The 21,761-nt window shown below is 50.2% G+C and overlaps 1 protein-coding gene across 1 annotated transcript in view; it reads left to right on the top strand.

Moving 5' to 3' along the window:
* Nucleotides 1-21,761, top strand: part of LOC119971420 (adhesion G-protein coupled receptor G2-like) — a 198,378-nt gene that overhangs the window by 151,378 nt on the left and 25,239 nt on the right. The window contains exons 10-11 of the mRNA XM_038806911.1: nucleotides 3,261-3,385; nucleotides 10,168-10,436. Of these exons, the coding sequence (XP_038662839.1) occupies nucleotides 3,261-3,385; nucleotides 10,168-10,436 (394 nt within the window). The remainder of the gene's footprint in view (nucleotides 1-3,260; nucleotides 3,386-10,167; nucleotides 10,437-21,761) is intronic.

Raw genomic sequence — 21,761 nt, 5'->3', positions numbered from 1 at the left:
ACTCCGTCCAGATCACCTCATGGTCCCGGGGAGGGTTTTCAAAAACTACAAACTCCTCATTCTCCCCCGTCTATGCGCTCCGGCACTCTTGGGCCTGGATTTCCAGTGCAACCTGCAGAGCTTGACCTTTCAATTCGGCGGCCCTTAACCCCCACTTACTGTCTGCAGCCTCGCGTCCCTCAAAGTGGACCCCCCTTCCTTGTTTGCTAATCTCACCCCAGATTGTAAACCTGTCGTCACTAGGAGCAGACGATACAGTGCCTTGGACCGGACCTTCATCGGGTCAGAGGTCCAGAGGCTCATTAAGGAAGGAGTTATCGATGCCAGCAACAGTCCCTTGCGAGCCCAAGTGCTGGTAGTTCGGACTGGGGAGAAAAACCGGATGGTCATCGATTACAGTCAGACCATCAACAGGTTTACGCAGCTGGACGCGTATCCTCTCCCCCGTATTTCCGACCTGGTTAACAGGATCGCGAAGTACAAAGTCTTCTCCACGGTGGACCTTAACTCCGCCTACCACCAGCTCTCCATCCACACGAGTGACCGCAAGTACACCGCGTTTGAGGCAGATGGGGACCTCTACCACTTCCTCAGGGTTCCACTCGGTGTCACAAATGGGGTCTCGGTCTTCCAACGGGAGATGGACCGAATGGTCGACAAGCACGGTTTACGGGCTACCTTCCCGTATCTCGATAACGTCACCATCTGCGGCCACGACCAGCAGGACCATGATATCAACCTTCAATAATTCCTCCAAACCACAAAACTCCTTAATTTAACCTACAATAAGGATAAGTGTGTGTTTAGCACCGACCGTCTAGCCATCCTTGGCTACGTAGTGCGTAACGGAGTGATAGGCCCCAATCCCGAACGCATGCGCCCCCTGATGGAACTCCCTCTCCCCAACTCCCTCAAATCCCTCAAACGTTGCCTGGGCTTCATCTCCTATTACGCCCAGTGGGTCCCCAACTACACCGCCAAAGCCCGCCCCCTCATCCAGTCCACCTCCTTTCCCCTGTCGATGGAGGCCCACCAGGCCTTTAGCCGCATCAAAGCGGATATCGCAAAGGCCACAATGCATGCTATCAACGAGTCCCTCCCATTCCAGGTCGAGAGCGATGCGTCTGCCGTAGCTCTGGCGGCCACCCTGAACCAAGCGGGCAGACCCGTGGCCTTCTTCTCCCGGACCCTCCACGCTTCCGAAATCCGCCACTCCTCGGTGGAAAAGGAGGCACAGGCCATAGTTGAAGCTGTGCGATATCAGAGGCACTATCTGGCCGGCAGGAAGTTTACCCTCCTCACAGACCAACGGTCAGTGGCTTTCATGTTCGATAAGGCACAGAGGGGCAAGATCAAGAACAAGATCTTACGGTGGCGGATCGAGTTGTCCACGTACAACTACGATATCTTGTTTCGTCCTGGGAAGCTCAACGAGTCTCCCGATGCCCTATCCCACGGTACCTGTGCCAGCGCGCAGATTGACCGCCTCCGCTCCCTCCACATGGACCTCTGCCATCCAGGGGTCACCCGATTTTACCACTTTATTAAGACCCGCAACCTGTCCTACTCCGTTGAGGAAGTCAGGACCGTCACCAGGGACTGCCACGTCTGCGCCGAGTGCAAACCGCACTTCTACCGCCCCGAACGAGTGCATCTGATCAAGGCCTCCCGCCCCTTCGAACGTCTCAGTATAGACTTCAAGAGTCCCCTCCCCTCCAACAACCATAACACATATTTCTTGAGTGTTATTGATGAGTACTCCCGCTTCCCTTTTGCCATCCCCTGTCCCGCCATGACCACAACAACCATCATAAAGGCCCTCCTATCCATCTTCTCCCTGTTCGGTTACCCAGCGTACATCCACAGCGACTGGGGGTCTTCCTTTATGAGTGACGAACTGCGTCAATTCCTGCTCAGCAGGGGCATAGCCTCTAGCAGGACAACCAGTTATAACCCCCGGGGTAACGGTCAGGTCGAGCGGGAGAATGGCACCATCTGGAAGACCATCCTGCTGGCCCTATGGTCCAGAGATCTCCCTATCCCCCGTTGGCAAGAGGTCATCCCCGACACCCTCCATTCAATCCGGTCTCCCCTCTGTACTACCACTAATCAAACACCTCATGAACGTCTTCTGGTTTTCCCCAGGAAGTCTTCCTCAGGATCCCCTCTCCCGACCTGGCTGGCCACCCCCGGGCCCATCTTGCTCCGGAAGCATGTGCGGGTGCACAAGTCCGACCCGTTGGTTGAGCGAGTCCAGTTACTCCACGCCAACCCGCAGTATGCATACGTGGAGTATCCCGACGGTCGGCAGGATACGGTCTCGCTTCGGGACCTGGCACCCGCCGGCGTGCGGCCTTCTCCCCTTACATCAACACCTTCACCCCAACCCCAATTCCCCCCAGCGCCCCTTGCGCCACCACGACCCAGCGCACAGACCCCCTCTTTCCCCGATTACAGCGTCTCCACCACCGGCCCGGGGTACGGAGACACATCTACGACCGACGCTCCCGGAGGCAAGGACGACCATCGGCTCAACGTCACTGGCTCCACTGTGACGGTCCACCAGAACACCACGGGCACCCGACAGGCTGATAGTGTCCATCTGATGCAACCATGGGACTTTATTGGACTCTATTGTAATTTTTTTTGCATCCTACTGTTATTATTTTTCATTTTGCCATGAGCCAGTGGGCAGCCCCCATCTTCTCAATTGTCTCTACTCATACCACCAGTCCTCGGACCCCCCCTCCCCCTCTCTCTCTCTTCCCCTTACAACACCCCCCACCCCGGCCTTCTTTCTCCACAAGGGGTGAATGTGGTGGTATGAATGGGAGCACTGCCATTGGTGCAGAGCATTGGTTTCCCATTGGCTCTGGCTAGTCATGTGCCTCTCGTCTGATTGGCTGGGACTAGTCATGTGACTGCTCACCAATTGGTCGCGAGGCAAGTAGACCCCGCCTCCCAGGTGGGGTATAAGTACCCAGAGTTCCCGGCTGTCGGCCTTTCTCTGTAGTCGACCACCGGGCTAACAACTAGCTGATTAAAGCCTAAGTTTGGACCTTCATCGTGTCTCGCATCCAATTGATGGTACATCACACTCTACACAAGATTACAATATCTTTTCCAACTCAGTTACATGCACTTGAGCTGCTCCAAATAATCAAGTTTAACCATAAATGTTTTGAACAGGCACCAAGCTATTCTGTGTGAGAGAGAAATTAATTGTTGCTCAGTGTTGCATATCCCTTTATTTCCCAAAGGATTTTGGTGGGGACAACACTTTGGATGAAAACGTTCTGATATCGCTGATGTACATCTCACAGATTGGCTGTGGAATTTCTGCCATCTTTTCAGCTGTCACAATAATCCTTTACTGTGCATTCAGGTGAGTCACACAGTGAGTACTGTCAGATTATCTTCAATGGGACTGTCTTCCAGTATTCCAATAGCTTCAATTCATGTATCAATTTCTGGGTTTTCCATAAAAGCTTTACTTACTGATCTTTATATCATTAAAGCAAATGGATTGTTGCTCAGCACATCTGCACACAAAGATCTGGTTAATCCATGGAAACCATATGAAAGCTTCATCAGGCACGATTCTCTAACCTCATTGCGCTCTCGTTCAATCAACGAGGCCGGTGAATAGTGGAAGAGGCAGAAAACGAGAACCGCAGCAGGTGCCTAACAATTTGCAATGCAACCGGCCCACTTCCCAAGGCAAAATTGGGATCTCGTGACGAGAAACCAATTATCATCACTTAAGCCCTATTTCCATACAATTAACGAGAGCCACCCCAAATCCAATGGCTTCCCACTATTCATCAGCCTCCCCAGCAAGTGGTCATGCTGGTGCCAATAGTACACCTTTTGAAAAACGTGAACTTGGAGGAAGGGCTTCTGTGGGGAGGTGAGAAGGTGAGTAGCCATCTTTGCTCACGGGCAAAGAACCCGGGGTGTTGGTATTGCCACCCCAGTGCTCAGTGGGGGTGGTGGACCCTCAGTGGGGGTGGGCTGCCATGCGAGGGGGGGGGGGGGGGGGGTACTGGGAGACAACCACATGCGGCAATACCATGCCAACCCTGGATCACATGTACCCATTCCTGGGGCAGCCCTTGTCCCTGTCTGTCTGCTCCACCGACTGCTGAGGCCTATGGCTGAAGGCTATCTCCATTAGTGAATTGATAATCATGGTTAAGTGAGCACCTCACACAACCCAAGTGGATCCACATGAAGCATGTAGGAATCATTGCCTAGCACCCAGTCACGCCTTGATGCATGGACACTGTGCTTGAACTCTGCGGGAGGCAACACCACACACGCAGCAGCCAACATCCGAACACCCAGGGGATGGGACACAGCTCTGGGACATGTCCACGGCCGTGGGATGGGTGAGTACCATGGGGAGGGGGAGATGTCTGGAGAGATGGGCTGAGGGTTCAGATGTTGGCCCGCATTGCGGACGAAAGTGACAGAGGCATCATAGTAGTTGTGCACAAATGTTTATTGAGTTTGACAATACCCCAATCTCCCGATGGTGCTACCCCACTGCCAGCCCCCTCACCCTCTACCTACCCACCCCCTTCCCCAGTGCCCTCAGTGATTCTCGATGTGCTTTGCCCTCCTAGCTCTACCACTACATCTAGGTGTGTCCCCAGGATGCACATCTCAAGTGGAGGCAGGTAGCTGCATACCAGGTCCTGAGGCCTTCGTGCCCCTGCCAGGCGTTCTCTGGGGGTTCTGAGTCCGCAGGATCCCAGGTCACTTGTCGGCAGCTCATGCACAGCCGTGCCGCCCTGTCCCATGACCCTGAGAGGCAGCCTCATCAGAGGAGTGGAACCCGGGGGAGCGGTTGGCCACCATCGCCACTCCATGGGACAGCAGCTCTTGGTGGACGGATGTCAACTTGCCAATTCCTCTGTCAGAAGGAAGACTTGCCGTTGTTCTGTTGGACAGAAGCTATAGCGGGCTTTCCTCCACAGAATTAACATTCAGACAACAAGCAAGACACTTACCAAGAACAGAAGATTCTGCCCAGAGTCAGCAACAGGAACCTGAAGTATGATGTTAACAGGTAGGCTTGCTAGGCCAAGCATCTTCTCCTGTCTGATACATCAGGTGATTATATTTACCACTGTTCTGATCCTGTATTCACCATTCATGATTGATATTAAATGTAATGTTTACTGCTCCAAGCCCACTCTCTGGCCCTAGGCCAGCCCTGCCAAACTTGAATCTGATGGGTGGTCTAAGCATTTAATCTATTCATGCCAGATCCGTTAACCAGCTTGAGTCGACTCCTTCTGCAGCCTCCTTTGCTATCCACAATGCCGGTCACAGTCAGTGTTAACCTGAACCCAAACAGCATTTTTGGAGCTGGCAAATTAAAGTAAATTCTGCAAAATGGACGTTCCAAATAAGGCCCAGAACTTGTAGAATTTCCCAGCCTCACCTGTTAACATGACCGGTGGGTATACTTCTGGCGGTGGCAATGAGGTGAGTGGTTGCACACAATGTGGTTCCCGCTTGGCGATGTGGATTTGGCCCTTGGTACCCGGTTAATGGACAGATTTATGGGAAGAAAGGGGTAGTAAGTGAAGCTTGTTGGTTTCTCCTCTGTTGTGGGATGTCTGCAGGGTATAACACCAAGCAGAAGTCAAGTAATGGCCCCGCACCAGATTCAGCAGTCACTGTCTGAAGGACAGGTGGTGAAGGGGAAGAAAACATGGCAGAGCCCTCTGTGTTATCGACGCTCTCCCAATGGCCAATGAAGAAATTGGTGGAATTATTTATGGGGAAATTCCAGAACAAAGGCAGTCAATGGTAGAGGAGCTCTCCGAGATAATTGAGGTGGCAGTGGCACTCCTTTGAGTAACTTTGGAGACGGTGGAGCAGTGGTTGGTGGCGCAGGGTGCAGCGATCCAGGAGGTGGTTTCTGGCCATGGTGACCGGATTGCCTCTTTGGAGGCTGAAGTAGTGTTAATGGCAGAGGCCCAGAAAGTTTTGACGGCCAATGTGGATGATCAGGAGAACCAGTCCAGTTGCCAGAACAGGATTGTTGGGCTGCTTGAAGGCATTGAAGGTATGAGTGCCACACAATATGTGGCAAAGATCACAGAATAATAGAGCGCAGAAGAGGCCCTTCAGCCCATTGAATCTGCACCGAAGCATGAAAAACACCTAACCTGTCCACCTAATCCCATTTGTCAGCACTTGGCCTATAGCCTTGAATGTTATGACATACCAAATGATTATCCAGGTACTTTTTAAAGGATGTGAGGCAGCCTGCCTGTATCATCCTCCCAGGCAATGCACTCCAGACCGTCACCACCCTCTGGGTAAAAAGGTTTTTCCTCAAATCCCCCTTAAACCCCCTGCCCCTCACCTTGAACTTCAGTCCCCTCGTAACTGACCCTTCACCTCAGGGGAACAGCTGCTTTCTGTCCATGCCCCTCATAATCTTCTACACGTCGATCAGGTTGCCCCTCAGCCTGCTCTGCTCCAGCGAAAACACCCCAAGCCTATCTAACCTCTCTTCATAACATAAAGGTTCCACTTCAGGCAACATCTTGGTGAATCGTCACTGCATCCCCTCCAGTGCAATCACATCCTGCCTACAATGTGGCGACCAGAATTGTGCACAGTACTCCAGCTGTGGCCTCACCAAAGTTCAATACACCTCCAACATGACCCCCCTGCTTTTGTAATCTATGCCTCGATTGATAAAGGTTAGTGTCCCATAAGCCTTTTTCACCACCCTATTAACTTGCTCTTCTGCCTTCAGAGATCTATGGACAAACCCGCCAAGGTCCTTTTCCTCCTTGGAATTTCCCAGTGTCAGCCATTCATTGAATGCTTCCTTGTCAAATTACTCCTTCCAAAGTGTATCACCTCACACTTTTCACGGTTAAATTCCATCTGCCACTTTTCTGCCCATTTGACCATCCCATCTATATGTTCCTGTAATTCAAGACACTCAACCTCACTGTTAACCATCCCAATCTTCCCCAATCCAAAACCTTTTCTTGCAACTTGTCTATTTCTTCGTCCATTTTTGTGTCATCCGCAAACTTACTGATCCTTTCCCCCACATTGTCATCTATGTTGTTTATATAAATGACAAACAATAGAGGACCCAGCACAGATCCCTCTGGTATGCCACTGGACACTGGTTTCCAGTCACTAAAGCAACCACTGTCAACACCCTCTGTATCCTGCAGCAAAGGCAATTTTAAATCCATCTTATCAAGTTACCCTGTTTCCCATGTGCATTTGTCTTTTTCATAAGTCTTCCATGTGGGACCTTGTCAAAGACTTTGCTGAAATCCATGTAAACGACATCAACTGCACTACCCTCATCTGCGCACCTGGTCACAAGCTCAAAACATTCAATCAAATTTGTTCAGCATGGCAGCACGGTAGCATGGTGGTTAGCATAAATGCTTCACAGCTCCAGGGTCCCAGGTTCGATTCCCGGCTGGGTCACTGTCTGTGCGGAGTCTGCACGTCCTCCCCGTGTGTGCGTGGGTTTCCTCCGGGTGCTCCGGTTTCCTCCCACAGTCCAAAGATGTGCGGGTTAGGTGGATTGGCCATGCTAAATTGCCCGTAGTGTCCTAAAAAGTAAGGTTAAGGGGGGGTTGTTGGGTTACAGGTATAGGGTGGATACGTGGGTTTGAGTAGGGTGATCATTGCTCGGCACAACATCGAGGGCCGAAGGGCCTGTTCTGTGCTGTACTGTTCTATGTTCTATGTTCTATGACCTCCCTCTGAGAAATCCATGCTGACTATTCCTGTCAAACCTTGCCTCTCCAAGTGGAGATAGAGGGCGCGATTCTACGGCCGCATTGTGCTCAAGCGCGAGCACAATGAGGCTGGAGAATACCGGGAGAGGCATGCAGTGAGCCTCCCGACAGGCTCCGCGCCTTGCAAGAGTCTCCGAAGTCCCACGAGAGTTCGGAGTCAGAACTCTGCCCCAAATGGATGGGACCGAATAAAGTAGGTCTTAAACCTACTCATGACCAACCTGCCTGGGACCAACCTGCCTCTCTCGATCCACCGGCCTCCCCAGGTAGGCAGCAGCTGGGTGCCGATCAGTGCTGGTCCACACAAACATAAACCAGTGGAACGTCACCCAGAAGGTCTCCCGGGCCATCTGAGACCCCTGGGTAGTCAGGGTAAGTGCAGGGTGGCCACCTGGTCCTCCCCTGGAACATGGGAACCATGGCACTGCCAAGGTGCCCGTATGGCACTGCCAAGCTGGCAGGAGCACTGCCTGGGCACCAGGGTGGCAGTGCAAGGGTGCCTGAGTGCCAGTGTGGCATTACCAAAGGCCAGGAGGTGAGGGGGGGCATGCCCATGGTATAAGGGTAGAGGGGGGGAGGGGTTTGAAGGGTGAGGGAGTGCGGGGCAGGTAAGTATGGTCCTCCGGGAGGTTGGGTGGGTGATGAGTGGGCGTCCTAGAAGGGAGTGGATGCTGTAAGGGGCCTGAAGAAGGGGGACCCCCAGGTAACCCATAGTGGGGAGTCATCACTTGTGTGGGGGGGGGGGGGGGGGTGGTTGTGTCCATGTGTGTGGGGGATGACATTGCCCATGAATGGAGAGGTGTGAGGCACCCACAAGCTCACTTAGAGACCGGGGCACCCTTTCAAAATGGCGGCCCAATCTTAGTACCGATCCCCGTACTAAACGTAATTCTAAGTGTGGGCTAAACCGGTCAGAAACTCCCCAGGGCCCAAAAGAGTGACTAAGTGTGATTGAATAGCGGTGGCGAACTCGCCCGCAGAGCCGGCGGGTAGTGCCCTGAAAAACCCACACAAATGACCTTAGAAATGTTTTGGGAGAATCGCGTCCAGATTCTCTCCTTCAAAATTGTCTCCAATAGTTTCCCTACCACTTTCCCTTGAGCTATGGCTAAACTTTGGAGCAAATTATGAAGAAATTCCATTGCTTCCCTTCAGTCTCAGAATGTCCCTACCTCACACTCTAACTGAAAGGCTCCAACCAGCACTGTCTCAAATCAGGAAACTTTACTGTTGATGTGAAAATCCAGAACAATCTTATCATCCGCAAACTCTCACCTCTTACAGTCCTGACATAGCTAACATTCCCATTTGCTTGCAAAAGCTCACCCAGACGTGGATGGGTGTATTTTATGAAACCGTCCTTACCAGTAGAAAATCATGACGCACATGACTTGATAACAACATAATGAATGGTGCCTTCACCCATTTATAGGCCCCTACCTATACCAGTTACATTACAAATCAGTCAGCAGGTCCATTTAAGCATTACCAGGCTTCTAATGTCCAATAAAAGCAAATCTTTGGCTGCTTTTCAACATTTTCCTGGAACATTTGTGGGAATTTTCACGATCACCTGTCTTTTTTTTTTCGGCATTCACACCACTTCTTCAGGAATTTCACAGATCTTCCACCATTGTTATGGTTGGAGATTGGGGCGGCACGGTGGTTAGCACTGCTGTCTCACGGCACCAAGGTCCTAGGTTCGATCCCATGTGCAGTTTGCACAATCTCCCCGTATTTGCATGGGTTTTGCCCCCACAACTCACAGATGTGCAGGCTAGGTGGAGTGGCCACGCTAAATTGCCCCTTAATTGGAAAAAATTAAAAATGATTGGAGATTGAAAAATTCACCTGGGCAAGCAGAGATCTCTAGGCATCAGGGTGACACAGTGATTAGCACTGCTGCCTCAGCACCAGGGAATCGGGTTCAATTCTGTCCTTGGGTGACTGTGTGGAGTCTGCACTTTCTCCCTGTGTCTGCATGGGTTTCCTCTAGGTGCTCTGGGTTTCTTCCCACATGCCAAAGATGTTCCAGTTGGTGAATTGGCCATGCTAAAATTGGTGCTTAGTGTTCAAAGATGTATAGGTTAGGTGGGGTTACTGGAATAGGACAGGGGAGTGGGCCTAGGTAGGCTGTTCTTTCAAAAGGTTTGTGCAGACTCGATGGGCCAAATGGCCTCCTTCTGCACTGTAGTGATTCTATTGTTCAAATGAAGAGAGATGATTAGAGAAATGTTCGAAGGACCGTGGAAATAAACTGTCTGCTTGAATATATATATTGTTTTAAAAGGTGCCTGAAGTGTAACTGGGTAACTACCCCCACGATGTTGGTAAAACATTCTCTTTCTTTTGTTGTTGTTTTAAGGAAGGTCAAAAGTGATCAAGTCACTAAGATCCACATGAACCTCTGTGCTGCCATATTTCTTCTAAACGTGAACTTCTTGTCTAATGTATGGCTCAGTACGGTGAAAAATAATGGTCTCTGTAAGACTATTGCTGTTTGTCTACATTATTCATTGCTGTGCACTTTTACCTGGATGGGAATCGAAGCATTTCAGCTGTACTTGATGCTGATCAAAGTGTTCAACACCTACATAAAATACTACATGCAAAAACTGGCTGTAATTGGTTGGGGTGAGTAAGAATGTTTCCCCTTATACTTTTGTGGTCTGATGTATTGACCATATTTTGTGCTTTACACACAAACAATTAATTGCTCTAATACAACATTTTATGCAATAGTGTAAAAAGACAGGTACCCAATTGGATAGTTAAGAACAAATATTCCCTAAAGATAATACATTCATGAAGCCTACCCATCTCCCATTCTGCTACTTCATTTCAGTCAGAAGATTATACACCTTCATTAGCTTTTACTGGATTATTTTTATTATTTCACCACTGTTGGTAACAGACAGTGTAACATTTAGAAAGGACGGTTGAATTACACTATGCACTCGCCTTACATACTCCTTGTTCACCTGCCCAAGCATACCATCTGTCAATGGTGTGTGAAATGATTGAAAACAACAAATGAAGGAGGAAAACAAAAGTAAGTGGAGAATAAAAGATGGAGACGTAACCAGGAAAGAATTAAAGCATTTAAAAAATAAATAAACATAGAGTACCCAATTCATTTTTTCCAACTAAGGGGCAATTTAGCATGGCCAATCCACCTCGCCTGCACATCTTTGGGTTCTGGGGGCGAAACCCACGCAAACACTGGAAGAATGTGCAAACTCCATAATGAAAGCATTTATTTGGCATCTTTCCACATCCTTGGTAGGTCTCAAAGCTTTTTACAACCGATGGATGAATTTTGAAATGTGGTCACTGTTGTTATGGACACAAATAAAATAATTTAAATTTACCTTCCTTCCATAATAAGATCAGAAGTGGGGATGGTACAGGTAAATAAAACTGTGGGGTGAAAAATTGAAGCTCACTACGAATACAAGTATCACGTGTCATGCTGAAAAGGGGAGGTCAACGTAAACACTGACAATGTGCAAAACCATAATTTTGGGCCGAGGAAAATGGATTAATTTTATATGCTGGGTTAATTTATAGGCCATAATTTCTGGTATCCATCAACCCTGATTTACAATTTGGTAACTGAACATATTAATTTCCCTGATTTCTAATTCAATTTCTTCAAATACTTGGCCCCTTCTAAAGGTATTTTTAATCCTCAGTACATCAAAGCTTTGGGCCCTTCTTCCTCTGAGATTGTTTCACTGGAGATAGAGGGTTTTTTCCAAATTAGTGCTTATGCTTTTTTAGCTCCTACAAAATTTCCAATGTACTCCAATCTACACCTAACATATACCAAAACTTTTAGTTGCTCTCCAACTTTTCAGGGGTTTTGGACTAGTTTCTCCTCAAAACTTCAAGTTAATCCTCAAGCTCTGTACTACCAAGTGACTATAACTCTGTAGCCTTCATTTGGAAGAATGAAAGTAAATGTTACTTTAATAACTATTGAATAGACTACTTGCATGTTTTACTGTAACAATATTTGAACTTAAAAACTGGATTCTCTATTAAGAATAAGATAGTATTTTCTATCCTTCCCCAGAACCATAATGTTGCAATTGACTGTCAGTACCTGAAAATTGTTTGTTCAGTTCTTTAATAAACTTCCACATTGCTTAGTATTTACATAGTTTTCTGTATCATTAATGCCTGAACCTGAATCTGAACAGAGCTTTCCAGTTCCTCATAATATCCAAAATATTATACTCTGGCTGCAACTTGTTAAAAAGGCTGTCTGGATGAAGGATGATAATACTCTGAGATCCTTTACTTTGTGGAGAAATGGATCAGTCTTCCCAACCTATTTAGTATCTTAAAGATCTGTCTTTCACAAGCTAAAGTTTTTTTTTTAAAAAACAAACAATTTTATTGAGGTCCTTTAGGCATATAGAAAAAGTGACATTGGACAGTACAAAAAAAAAGTCAAGACACAAATTCAACATAGTGCAAACCACGGCTCTGTACATGTCTCAATATCCTCCTACTCTACTCTATCCTAGCCCTCCCCCCACTGCTGACGCTTACTCCTCTGCGAAGAAGTCAATAAATGGCTGCCATCTTCGGGCAAAACCTAGTAGCGAACACCTACCGATACCCCTGAGTTTAGGGCACGACCAGAACATGTGTACATTGTTAGCTGGCCCTCCGGCACATCTAGCACACTTGTCCTCCAGCCCAAAGAATCTGCTCATCCGGGCCACCGCCATGTGGGCCCGGTGTACGACCTTAAACTGGATCAGGCTGAGCCTGGCGAATGTTGCAGTCGTGTTTACTCTGCTCAGGGCTTCCGCCCAGGTACCGTCCTCCATCTCCACCACCGCCCCCCCCCCCACCCCGAGCTTCTCCTCCCACTTAAGCTTCAGGTCCTCGGTCTGCGTATCCTCAGCTCCCATTAGTTCCTTGTAGACGTCAGAAACTCTATCCTCTCCCACCTCTCCCCTAGGAACTATCCTCTCCTGCCTCCCCTTCGGCAGGAGATGTGGGAAGGACGGCACCAGTCTGCGCACAAAATCCCGCACCTGTAAGTATCTAAAGTCGTTCCCTCTCGCCAGCCCAAACTACTCCTCCAGTGCCCTCATGCTCGGAAAGCTCCCTTCCAGGAACAGATCCCCCATCCTCACAATCCCCGCCCTCCTCTACAGTCGATACCCCACCCCATCCATGTTCCCCAGGGCAAATCGGTGGTTATTGCAGATTGGGGTCCACACCGATGTTCTTACCTCGCCTACATGCCTCCTCCACTGGCCCCAGATCTGAAGAGCCGCCATCACTATCGGGCTGGTTGAGTACCGTGCCAGCAGAACTAGCGCCCCTGCACGAAGCAGCCTCCATCCGCTCCAATTTTCCATCCATTTTCTTATCTTTGCTATGTTGGCCGCCCAGTAGTAGTCACTGAAGTTCGGCAACATCAGCCCCCCTTCTCCTCTGTTCCTTTCAAGCATCACCCTCTTCACCCGTGGGGACTTCCCAGCCCATACAAATCCCAGAATAATTTTATTCAGCCTCTTCAAGAGGGACCGCGGGATAAAGATGGGGAGACACTGAAAAACAAACAAGAACTGCAGGAGAATCGTCATCTTAACAGTCTGCACCCTCCCCGCCAATGACAGCGGGAGCACATCCCATCTCCGGACTTCCTCCCTCACTTGTTCCACCAGTCGGGACAGGTTGAGCTTATGCAACCTGCCCCAGTCCCATGCCACCTGAATCCGCAAATATCAGAAACTCTCCCCCACCAGCCTGAACGGCAACCCCTTCAGCCTACTCTCCTGCCCCCTCTCCTGAATTACAAATAACTCGCTCTTAGCCATGTTCAGTTTGTATCTGGAGAACCAGCCAAATTCCCTCAGGGTTGCCATAATACCGTCCATCCCCACCATTGGGTCCGATACATATAACAGCAGTTCATCTGCGTATAATGAGACTCTATGTTCCACACCCCCCCCCCCCCCCCCCCACTCCCCCCGGACCAGCCCTTTCCAGCCCCTAGAAGCTCTCAGTGCAATTTCCAGCGACTCTATGGCCAGCGCAAACAGCAGTGGGGAGAGAGGGCAGCCCTGTCTTGTCCCATGGTGCAGGCTAAAGTAGTCCGATGTCGTCCTGTTAGTCCTTACACGCGCCTCCGGGGCCTGATACAATAGCCTAACCCAGTCGATGAACCCCGCCTAAAACCCGAACCATCCTAGTACCTCCCACAGATAATCCCACTTGACCCGGTCAAAAGCTTTTTCAGCATCCATGTCTACCACTATCTATACCTCCCTAATCTCCGGGAGCATCATAATAACGTTGAGCAGCCTTCTAAGGTTGCCCACCAGTTGCCTCCCCTTTACAAACCCGGTTTGGTCCTCCACAATTACATCCGGTACATAGTCCTCAATTCTGGTCGCCAAAATCTTGACCAGTAACTTGGCGTCTACGTTAGTCAAAGAGATCGGCCTGTATGACCCACAGGCCTCCGGGTCCTTATCCCTTTTCAGAATGAGCGAGGTGGTGGCCTGCGACATCGTCGGGGGTAAACTCCTCTGTCTCTTGCCTCGTTAAAGACCCTGACCAGCACCACCCACTATCCCGGCATTTTTTGTAAAACTCCACCGGGGACCCGTCTAGCCCCGGGGCTTTACCCAACTGCATGACCTTCAGGCCCCCCAATACCTCTTCGATCCTGACCAGGGCCCCCAGTCCGTCCACCAACCCCCTCCCCACTCTTGGGAAGGTCAGTCCGTCCAGGAATCGCCTCATCCCCCCCCCCCCCCCCCCCCCCCCTCCCCCCCCGTCCCCCAGGTGGTTCGGAAGTGTACAGCTTCCTATAAAAGTCCCTAAAGACCTTGTTCAGCCCCGCTGGATCACCCACTAGATTACCTTCCCCATCCACCACCCTCCCTATTTCCCTAGCCGCTTCCCTCTTCTGGCCTTCTTCCCATGCTCAAAAATCGTGCCTTTTACCTTTCTAAGCTGCTCTGCAGCCTTGCCTGTAGTCAGCACCACAAATTCAGCCTGCAGCCTCTGTCGTTTCCTGAGTAACTCTGGCCTCGGGGATTCCGCGTAGCTCCTGTCCGTCCGTAGAATTTCCTTAATCAGTCGGTCCGTCTCTGCCCTATCTGTCCTGTCCCTGTACTCCCGGATTGAAATCAGCTCCCCTCTCACCACTGCCTTCAGTGCCTCCCAGAGCATCGCTGCCGAGACTTCTCCAGTATCATTCACCTGCAGGTAATCCTGCATGCATTTCCTCAGCCTCTCACACACCACCTCGTCCACGAGTTGTCCAACTTCCAGCCTCCATGGTGGGCGCTGAAAGCTGTCCTTACAAAACTGCAGGTCTACCCAGTGCGGAGCATGGTCCGATATGGGAATTGCCAAATATTCTGCCCCCACCATTCTGGCCAGCAGGTCACTACTCACAACAAAATAGTCAATTCGGGAGTACAACTTGTGGACGTGGGAGTAGTAAGAGAACTCCCTCGCCGTCGGCCGACTAAATCTCCACGGATCTGCTCCCCCCCATTTTTTCCAAGAAGCCTCTCAGTTCCTTTGCCATCGCTGGCAACCTGCCCGTTCTTGAACAGGACCGGTCCAGGCTCGGGTCCAGGACTGTATTAAAGTCCCAGCCCATGATCAACTTACGCGAGTCCAAGTCCCTAGCATCCTCCTAATAAAATCCACATCGTCTCAATTAGGGGCATACACACTGACCAGGACTACTCTCACCCCCTCGAGCTTACCCCTCACCATAACGAACCTACCACCCCCAATCCACGACTGTACTCTCCGCCTCAAATTGAACCCTTTTATTAATCAGGATCATAACCCCCCTCGTCTTAGAATCAAGCCCCGAATGGAAGACCTGACTGACCCAGCCCTTCCTTAACCTAACCTGGTCTGCCACTTTCAGGTGCGTCGCCTGCAGCAAAACTATGTCCGCCTTCAGAACCCGCAGATGCACAAACACACCCACCCTCTTCACTGACCCGTTTAACCCTCTAAAATTCCAGATGATCAGCCTGGTGGGGGGCACTTCACCCCCCCCCTTTGCCGATCAGCCATCCCCTTTCCTTGGCCAGCCCCCCAGCCATGTGTCACGCTTCATCTGGCCCGCCTCCTGACCGGCTCCACCCATGACCTCCTCACTGTTACCATGCCAAGTTTCCATCCCCATCAGCAGAACAACTCCCCCCCCCCCCCAGAAACACCATCCTATCACCTAACCCCTGCTCTAAATTAACTATATGGACACCCCCCACCTCAGCTCCCATTGACTAGCTGCTCTCAGCTAGCCTGGGGCTCCCAGCCTCGGCGCCATCCCGTCTCCCACCCATTGTTCCCAGTCACCCCACCCCCGACCCCTCCTCACCACTTCCCCAGATCAGCCCTACTTAAGCAAACGCTCTATATAAATCATAAACAACCCCCACAATAGCACAATTCAAGTTAAACAAGAAAAAAAGAGATTAGAAGTACCAGGCCCTCTTCAGTCCTTCCCATACAGATACAGGAAAAGATTGCACAAAGTTCCCCATAAGCATCCATTTTAACCCAACCCTTTTAACTGTTTTCTTTATTAATGCTCCCCCAGCCAAACTCCAACTAATCAAAGAGCCCAAACAGGAAACATTCAGGTAAACCACGCAAAAAGCACACAAAAAGAAAGAAGATACATCCCTATCACCCTCCAACCTCCCAACAAGGTCGAAAAAAGAAACGACAAAACCGGACCCAAACATGCAGGCACTTTTCAAAACGGGAGAGACACCACATATACTTAAAAGTTCTAACATGAGTCCAAACGTCCTCAGCTCAGGGCCAGCCCTTGCTTCTTAACGAAGTCCATCGCCTCTTCGGGTGCCTCGAAATAGTGGTGCTGACCGTTATACATAAGCCACAGTCGCACCGGAAAAAGCAGCCCGAATTTCACCTTGTTTTTATACTGTATCTCCCTCACCTGGCTGTAGCCTCCCCTCCTCCTGGCCACCTCAGCGCTCAAATCCTGGTACACACGGAGGGTGGTATTGTCCCAGATACAGCTTTGTGTGCTCTTTGCCCATTGCAGCACCCGTTCCTTGTCCAGGTACCTGTGAAAGCAAGGGGGTCCCTCGCTCGTGAGGGACCCCCTTGCCGCGGCTGCCTCACCTGCACTCTGTGTGTCCTGTCCACCACCGGCTGGTGTGGGAACACCTCGTTCCCCAGCAACTTCTGAAACAGACCCTCCACATATGCGGGAGCGTCTAGCCCCTCTGTCCCCTCCGGGAGGTCCACGGTTCTCACATTCTGCCGGCGAGATCTGGTGTCCAGGTCCTCCAGCCTTTCCAGAAGCACTATTTGCTGGTCCCTCAGCCTCCGAATCCCCACATCCGCCACCGTTTGAAAGTCAGCCTGCTCCTCCACTGACTTCTTCAACTGCTGGAGCTTCTCAGCCTGATCATCCAGCCTTTTTCCCATCTGGTCAATCAACTTCTGTAACGGCTCCAATTTGTCACGCTTCAGAGCCAAAAAGCCCTCCTGCATAGTCTGCAGCAGCTGCTCCATTGTGGGCTGGGCTGTCGGCGCCTTGCTCTGAGCATCAGCCATGCTGGTCTCTCTCACAGCCTCCACTGTGCCCTTACTTGACCACTTCTTCTGCTGCTTACGGTCCCTCTGGCTTCTTAGGTCCATACAGTTCCGTGCTCAAAAGCGCGAAAAAGTCAGGGGAAAAGGTGCAAAAGTCCGACCGAGGCGGGAGCCACCACATTTGCGACCTACTCCCTCATAGCCGCCACCGGAAGTCTTTCACAAGCTAAAGTTAAGAGGGATCGCTGGACAGGTGATACAGGGTAATCCCAAATAGGAGCTAGGATTATAATCCAAAATTTGAAATATAGAACAATATAAAATTTACAGCACAGAAGGAGGTCACTCGGCCCATCTTGCCCATGCCAGCCTGAGGACACCCAGGTGTCCTTTCCTTTTTGAAAAATATTTTTATTGGAGTTTTAGCACTTTGTGTCAAAATTTACGAACCAGAATAAAAACAATAACAGCAGGCTGTCACAGCGTTTGTGACCATAGTCCCAGTAATAGCATTCCCTCATTTACATTGCTGTACATCGTACAGAGAATATTTACTGTGACAGAGTCATAAAGAACCATCCATTACAGACGATGAGAAGGTGCTCTGCCTCCCCGGTCTTTTACGTGTGGGAGAGGCCCGTGTACCACCAGATATAGGGCCTGCCTCCCCAACTTTCCTCTGTTGTATGCATTCTCCCCCTCTCCCGGCTGTTCTCCCCCCCCCCCCCCGCCCCATCCCTCCAAAATTATGGGTCCCCCACTTCCCTTCCTGTCTGATCCCTCCCTCCATCACACCCCTCCCCTCTCCAGTTGCTGGTTCTGAACTGGTCTTCGAAGAGGTTGGTAAATTTTTCCATGGGTCTCCACCTAGCCAGTCCAGCGCTACCATTGTGTTTAATGGTGTGTGTTGGGGTAGCTGGGGCAACATCTTGGTCTCCTTGCGGAGGAAATCACACAACTTCAAGTACCAAAGATCGTTCCCTTTCGGGGGTTGGATTCTCCATTAGTTCCCCCAAAGACGCTAATCTACTGTCCGCATACAGGCCCTTCACTTTCAAGGTCCCTCTTTCCATGTCCAAAACGTGGCGTCTATCTTAGTAAACTTATGATTGATGCTGATGGGGGCCTCTACCGACATACCACCGAGTTTGAAGTGGCACCTGAACTGGTTGCAGGTCTTTAATATGGCCACTACCACCGGGCTCCGAGAATATGCATGAGGGGGGACCAGGAGTGAGGACCCAGTGGCCAGCGCTCGGGAGAGATATCCCCATTCAGGAGGCCTCCTCCATTTGGACCCAGTCTGCCTCCGGCTTTCTCAGCCACCCTCTCACCCTCTCTACATTTGTCGCCCAGTGGTCGACTGGATGTTTGCCTTGCACATGTCACCTGTGGTAGTATGACTACAGGTACTACGGTACCTGGGAGTGTGAGCTGCTGTTGGTGGAGAAGGCTCGCTGCTCATTGGCCCAAGTGTTGCTTTCTCATTGGTCAAGACGAAGGTAGCTCCGCCCAATGAGGCGGAGTATAAGAACCCGTGTTTCCCAGCAGCCATCGTTCTTTCTGTACTCAAGCTGCTGGGGAAACATCTTGTAGATTAAAGCCTTCAATTCGGACTACTCCTTCGTTTCTGTGGTTATTGATCGCGCATCATCGCCCACTTTGCAGGATGGTTTTCCGTACCCTACGGATTTGTCCCCCCAGACAAAGGCCATGATTAGCTAATCAATCCTGGTGAAGAAGGATTTGGGGATGAAGATTGGAAGCGATCTGAATATGAAGAGGAACCTGAACAGCATGATCATTTTGATCGCCTGCACCATTCCCGCTAACAAGAGCGGCAGTGAGTCCCATCTTTGTAGGTCCCTCTTCACCTCTTCCCCCAGGCTGAAAAGGTTCCGCTTGTGGAGCCTTGTCCAGTTGTGAGCTATCTGTATCCCCAGTTACCTGCTTACTTTGGGTCATTTTAAATGTTAGTTTCTCCAGCTCTGCTCCTCCCCTTTGGGGGTTCATCAGGAAGATTTTGCTCTTCCCCAGGGTGACATTGTAACCAGAGAAGGCACCGAACTTTCTAAGGAGTTCTGTTATCTTTCCATGCTGGCCAGGAGTTTGACACGTAGAGGAGCAGGTCATTCACACAGAGTGAAACTGTGCTTCTTGACCCCTCTCCGAATGCCCGTCCACCACTCCAGCAATCTAAGAGCGATGGCCAGTGCGAGCAGAGCAGGGATACGGGCACCCATGCCTTGTTCACCTATGGAGCCTAACATTCACGGAGCTGGTAGCGTACATCCGCACGCTCACCATGGGAGCGCGGTACTGAAGTTTAACCCACGTGGTGAACCCTTGTCAAGTACCTGCATGATGTACTTCCATTCTACTCGATCGAAAGCTTTCTCAGCATCCAGGGAGACGATCACGTCTGGTGTCCCCGCCCCAGGTGGGGTCATTATTTCATTCAGCAAGTGTCTGATGTTCGCTGTTTCCTGTCTGCCCTTGACAAACCCGGTCTAATCTTCCGCGGTCACTTCTGTCCGGCAACTCTCACGCGACTCGCCAGTGTTCTTGTCAGGACCTTAGTGTCAGTATTTAAAAGAGACTCACACTCCATCGGGTCTTTGTCTTTTTTGGGTATCAGTGAGATCGACGTCTGTGTCAGCGTGGGCGGCAGGGTTTCCTGCAACAGTGAATCGTTGAACATCTCCTGCAAGTATGGGGCCAGTGCTGTTGCAAATTGTTTTTAAAAGTCTACCAGGTCCTGGTGCCACTAGGTTCTATATCTCCCTCCTGTACTGGAACTCATCATTGTTTGAGATCCGACCCACGATGGTTGTGTCTTCAGCAAACCTGTAGATGGAATTGTAGTCAAATTTTGGCACATAGTTATGTGTGTATAAGGAGTATAGTAAGGGGCTAAGTATGCAGCCTTGGGGAATCCCGGTATTGAGGACTATCATGGAGGAGGTGTCGTTGTTTATCCTCACTGATTGTGGGTCAGGAAGTTGAGAATCCATTTGCAGATGGAGGAGCCAAGTCCTCGGTTTTGGATTTTGGATATGGGCTTGACTGGGATTATGGTGCTGAAGGCGGATCTGTAGTCAATGAATAGAAGTCTGACGTAGGAATCCTTGTTGTCAAGGTGCTCCAGGGATGAGTGTAGGGCCAGGGAGATAGCGTCTGCTGTGGACCGGTTGTGGCGGTAGGCGAATTGCAGTGGATCAAGGCAATCTGGAAGTTTGGAGCTGATGTATCTCATGACTTACCTCTCAAAGCACTTCATAATGATAGATGTGAGGGCCACCAGTTGATAGCCGTTGAGATACATTGCCTGGTTCTTCTTTGGCAGCAGTATGATAGTGGTCTTCTTGAAGCAGATGGGAACATCAGAACAAATAGGGAGAGGTTGAAGATGTCTGTAAACACACCCGCTAGTTGGTTCTCGCAGGATCTGAGTGCACCACTGGGGACTCTGTCAGGGTCGTTGCTATCCGTGGGTTCACTTCCAAGAAGGCTGATCGAACCTCTGAGGCTGTGACAGTAGGTATGGGTGTATCCGAGGCTGTTGGGGCAGTTGACATTGGTTCATTGACTTCCTGCTCGAATGCATTGAGTTCATCGGGCAGGGATGCTCAGTTGCCTAAGATTCTACTCGGCTTTGCTTTGTAGCCCAATATATTGTTTAAGCCTTGCCACTACCAATGAGAGTACGTTTCATTGGTCTGGGATGCTAGCTTAGCCTAGTATTGTCTTTTGGCATCCCTGATGGCTTTGCGGAGGTCATACCTAGATTTCTTTTAAAGGTCAGGGTCACCCGTCTTGAACGCCTCAGGCCTATACTTCAGTAGGGACTTGATCTCCCAGCTAAACCATGGTTTCTGGCTGAAGAACGCATATATTACCTTCTTTGGCATGCAGTTTTTGACACACTTACTAATGAAGTCTATGATGGTAGTGGCATACACATTTAGGTTGGCCGCTGAGTTCTTGAATATGGACCAGCCCACTGACTCAAAGCAGTCGCGCAGAAGAACATCCGTTGCTTCAGACCAGCATTGCATAACCTTTTTAACCGGATTCTCCCTCTTACGTTTCTGCTTATATGCCGGGAGGAACACCACCTTGTGGTCCAATGTTCCGAAATGTGGTCGTGAATGGAGCGGTAGGCACCCTTGACGTTTGTGTAGCAGTGGTCAAGGGCTGGGGCCGAGGGGTATACCGCTGGTCCACCACCAGTATGGAATCGATCAGCTGCTGCCTAGTTATCCTTTCTTTCCTGTACTTAAGGGCCCTATAAGCTATTATTTCCCCATGATCACCGCCTTAAGTGCCTCCCAGAGCATCGAGGGTGAGATCTCTGTGGTCTGGTTACAGGTTACGTAA

The sequence above is a fragment of the Scyliorhinus canicula genome, chromosome 9 (genome assembly GCF_902713615.1).
Source record: "Scyliorhinus canicula chromosome 9, sScyCan1.1, whole genome shotgun sequence".
NCBI lineage: Eukaryota > Metazoa > Chordata > Chondrichthyes > Carcharhiniformes > Scyliorhinidae > Scyliorhinus > Scyliorhinus canicula.
Note: the sequence above shows the minus strand (reverse complement) of the source record. Positions and strands in the feature narration are given on the sequence as shown.